The 2,502-nt window shown below is 44.0% G+C and overlaps 1 protein-coding gene across 1 annotated transcript; it reads left to right on the top strand.

Moving 5' to 3' along the window:
• The first annotated feature begins 230 nt into the window (after positions 1–230).
• Positions 231–2,120, top strand: LOC122896782 (E3 ubiquitin-protein ligase RLIM-like). The gene is given in 4 exon segments (XM_044234843.1): positions 231–346; positions 349–662; positions 664–1,654; positions 1,657–2,120. Coding segments are annotated over 4 exon segments (1,857 nt in total). The 5' UTR covers positions 231–258.
• The last annotated feature ends 382 nt before the right edge of the window (positions 2,121–2,502 follow it).

Genomic DNA, 2,502 nt, shown 5'->3' with positions numbered 1-2,502 from the left:
CCCTCAGTTTGTTTCCTGTTAAGAGTCTCTTATGAAGCTGCTTGGTAACAATGGGGAAGATAATGGCTGCCTGAGCAACGTCTCTGAGCAGGCACTGGGCTAGATGCGGGTCTCCACCAGCGACTCATTGGAGGCGGGCTTGAGAGCAGCTGCAGGGAAGGCGCGCAGGAGCCTCCGCGGCTGCAGTGGTGGCAGCCGCCGAACCGACAGAGTTGGACCCGACACCAAAACCGAATTATCTTCCACTTGTTCATCAAGATGGAAAGCTCAGATTCTAATGATAAAGGAAGTGGTGATCAGTCTGCAGCACAGTGCAGAAGTCAGATGGACCAATTGGATCGGGAAGAAGCTATCAATTTGTAAATAACCTGAGTGAAGAAGGTTATAGACTTATGAGGGATAACAATTTGCTAGGCACCCCAGGTGAAAGTACTGAGGAAGAGTTGCTGAGAAGACTACAACAAATTAAAGATGGCCCAGCACCACAAAACTCAGATGAAAACAGAGGTGGAGACTCTTCAGATGATGTGTCCAATGATGACTCTATAATAGACTGGCTTAACACCGTCAGACAAACTGGAAATACAACAAGAAGTGGTCAAAGAGGAAACCAGTCTTGGAGAGCAGTGAGCCGGACTAACCCAAACAGTGGTGATTTCAGATTTCAGTTTAGAGATCAACGTTAACCGTAATAATGGGAGTCAAAATCCAGAGAATGAAAATGAGCCATCTGCAAGACACTCTGGTGGAGAAAATACAGACAACAGCAGCCAAAGGCACGTGGAAAATCCACGATCTGAATCAACATCTGCAAGACCCCCTAGATCAGAACGAAATTCAACTGAGGCATTAATGGGAGAAGTCGCATCCACCAGAGGTCAGAGAAGGGCAAGAAGCAGGAGCCCAGACCATCGGAGAACCCGAGTGAGAGCTGAAAGAAGTAGGTCACCTCTGCATCCAATGAGTGAAATTCCACGGAGATCTCATCATACTATCTCATCTCAGACTTTTGAGCATCCTTTGGTAAATGAGACTAAGGGAAGTTCTAGAACCCGACACCATGTGACATTGAGACAGCAAATAAGTGGACCTGATTTGCTAAGTAGAGGTCTTTTTGCAGCTTCTGTAACAAGAAATGCCTCACAAGGAGCAGGTTCTTCAGACACAACCAGCAGTGGTGAATCTGCAGGATCAGGACAGAGACCTCCAACCATAGTCCTTGATCTGCAAGTAAGAAGAGTTCGTCCTGGAGAGTACCAACAGAGAGATAGCATAGCTAGCAGAACTCGGTCAAGGTCTCAGACACCAAACAATACTGTCACTTATGAAAGTGAACGAGGAGGTTTTAGGCGTACATTTTCACGTTCCGAACAGGCAGATGTGAGAACCTATGTCAGTACCATCAGAATTCCAATTCGTAGAATCTTTAATACTGGTTTAAGTGAGACTACATCTGTTGCAATTCAGACCATGTTAAGGCAGATAATGACAGGTTTTGGTGAGTTAAGCTACTTTATGTACAGTGATAGTGATTCCGAGCCCAGTGGCTCAGTCTCAAGTCAAAATGTGGAAAGGGCAGAGTCATGGAATGGAAGAGGGGGTTCTGGTGGTAGTAGCAGTTCTGGTTCCAGTTCCAGTTCAAGTTCAAGTTCCAGTTCAGTTCCAGTTCCAGTCCTAGCTCCAGTTCTAGTGGTGAAAGTTCAGAGACTAGCTCAGAGGTGTCTGAAGGCAGTAATGAAGGAAGCTCATCATCAGGCTCATCAGGTGCCAGACGAGAGGGTCGACACAGAGCCCTGGTAACATTTGATGAAAGTGGCTCTTTGCCCTTCCTTAGTCTGGTTCAGTTTTTCCTCTTAAATGAGGATGATGATGACCAACCTAGAGGACTCACCAAAGAACAGATTGACAACTTGGCAATGAGAAGTTTTGGTGAAAACGATGCATTAAAAACCTGTAGTGTTTGCATTACAGAATACACAGAAGGCAACAAACTTCGTAAACTACCTTGTTCCCATGAGTTCCATGTCCACTGCATCGATCGCTGGTTGTCTAAGAATTCTACCTGTCCTATTTGTCGCAGAGCAGTGTTAGCTTCTGGTAACAGAGAAAGCATTGTGTAATTAAGTTCTGAACTCTCAGCTATGTAGCTGGTATTGTGATGGGCAAAGAAGAATCACTTGCTTTCTGCCCACTTTTTGAGTGGTGCTTAAATGTAAAGTAGTAACCTGAATTGAGTCATTGCTTTCTGAGTGAATCATTGTCCTTTTTCCAGTTTCTGTTCCAGAATAAAAGGAAATATTTAAAAAGCAAAAAAAAAAAGTCTCTTATGATTTGCTTCCTTCTCTGTTTTTATCATATTTTATTTTTCCTTCCCGTTCACTGATGGACATTTAATTTGTTTCCATGTCTAGGGTACATAAGACTGCAATGAACAGGAACATGCCAATGTCTGATATTTTTTCAACAAAATGTATTCATTTCCTTCAGCTGTTTCCTCAGAAG

This window comes from Neovison vison, chromosome X (genome assembly GCF_020171115.1).
Source record: "Neovison vison isolate M4711 chromosome X, ASM_NN_V1, whole genome shotgun sequence".
NCBI lineage: Eukaryota > Metazoa > Chordata > Mammalia > Carnivora > Mustelidae > Neogale > Neogale vison.
Note: the sequence above shows the minus strand (reverse complement) of the source record. Positions and strands in the feature narration are given on the sequence as shown.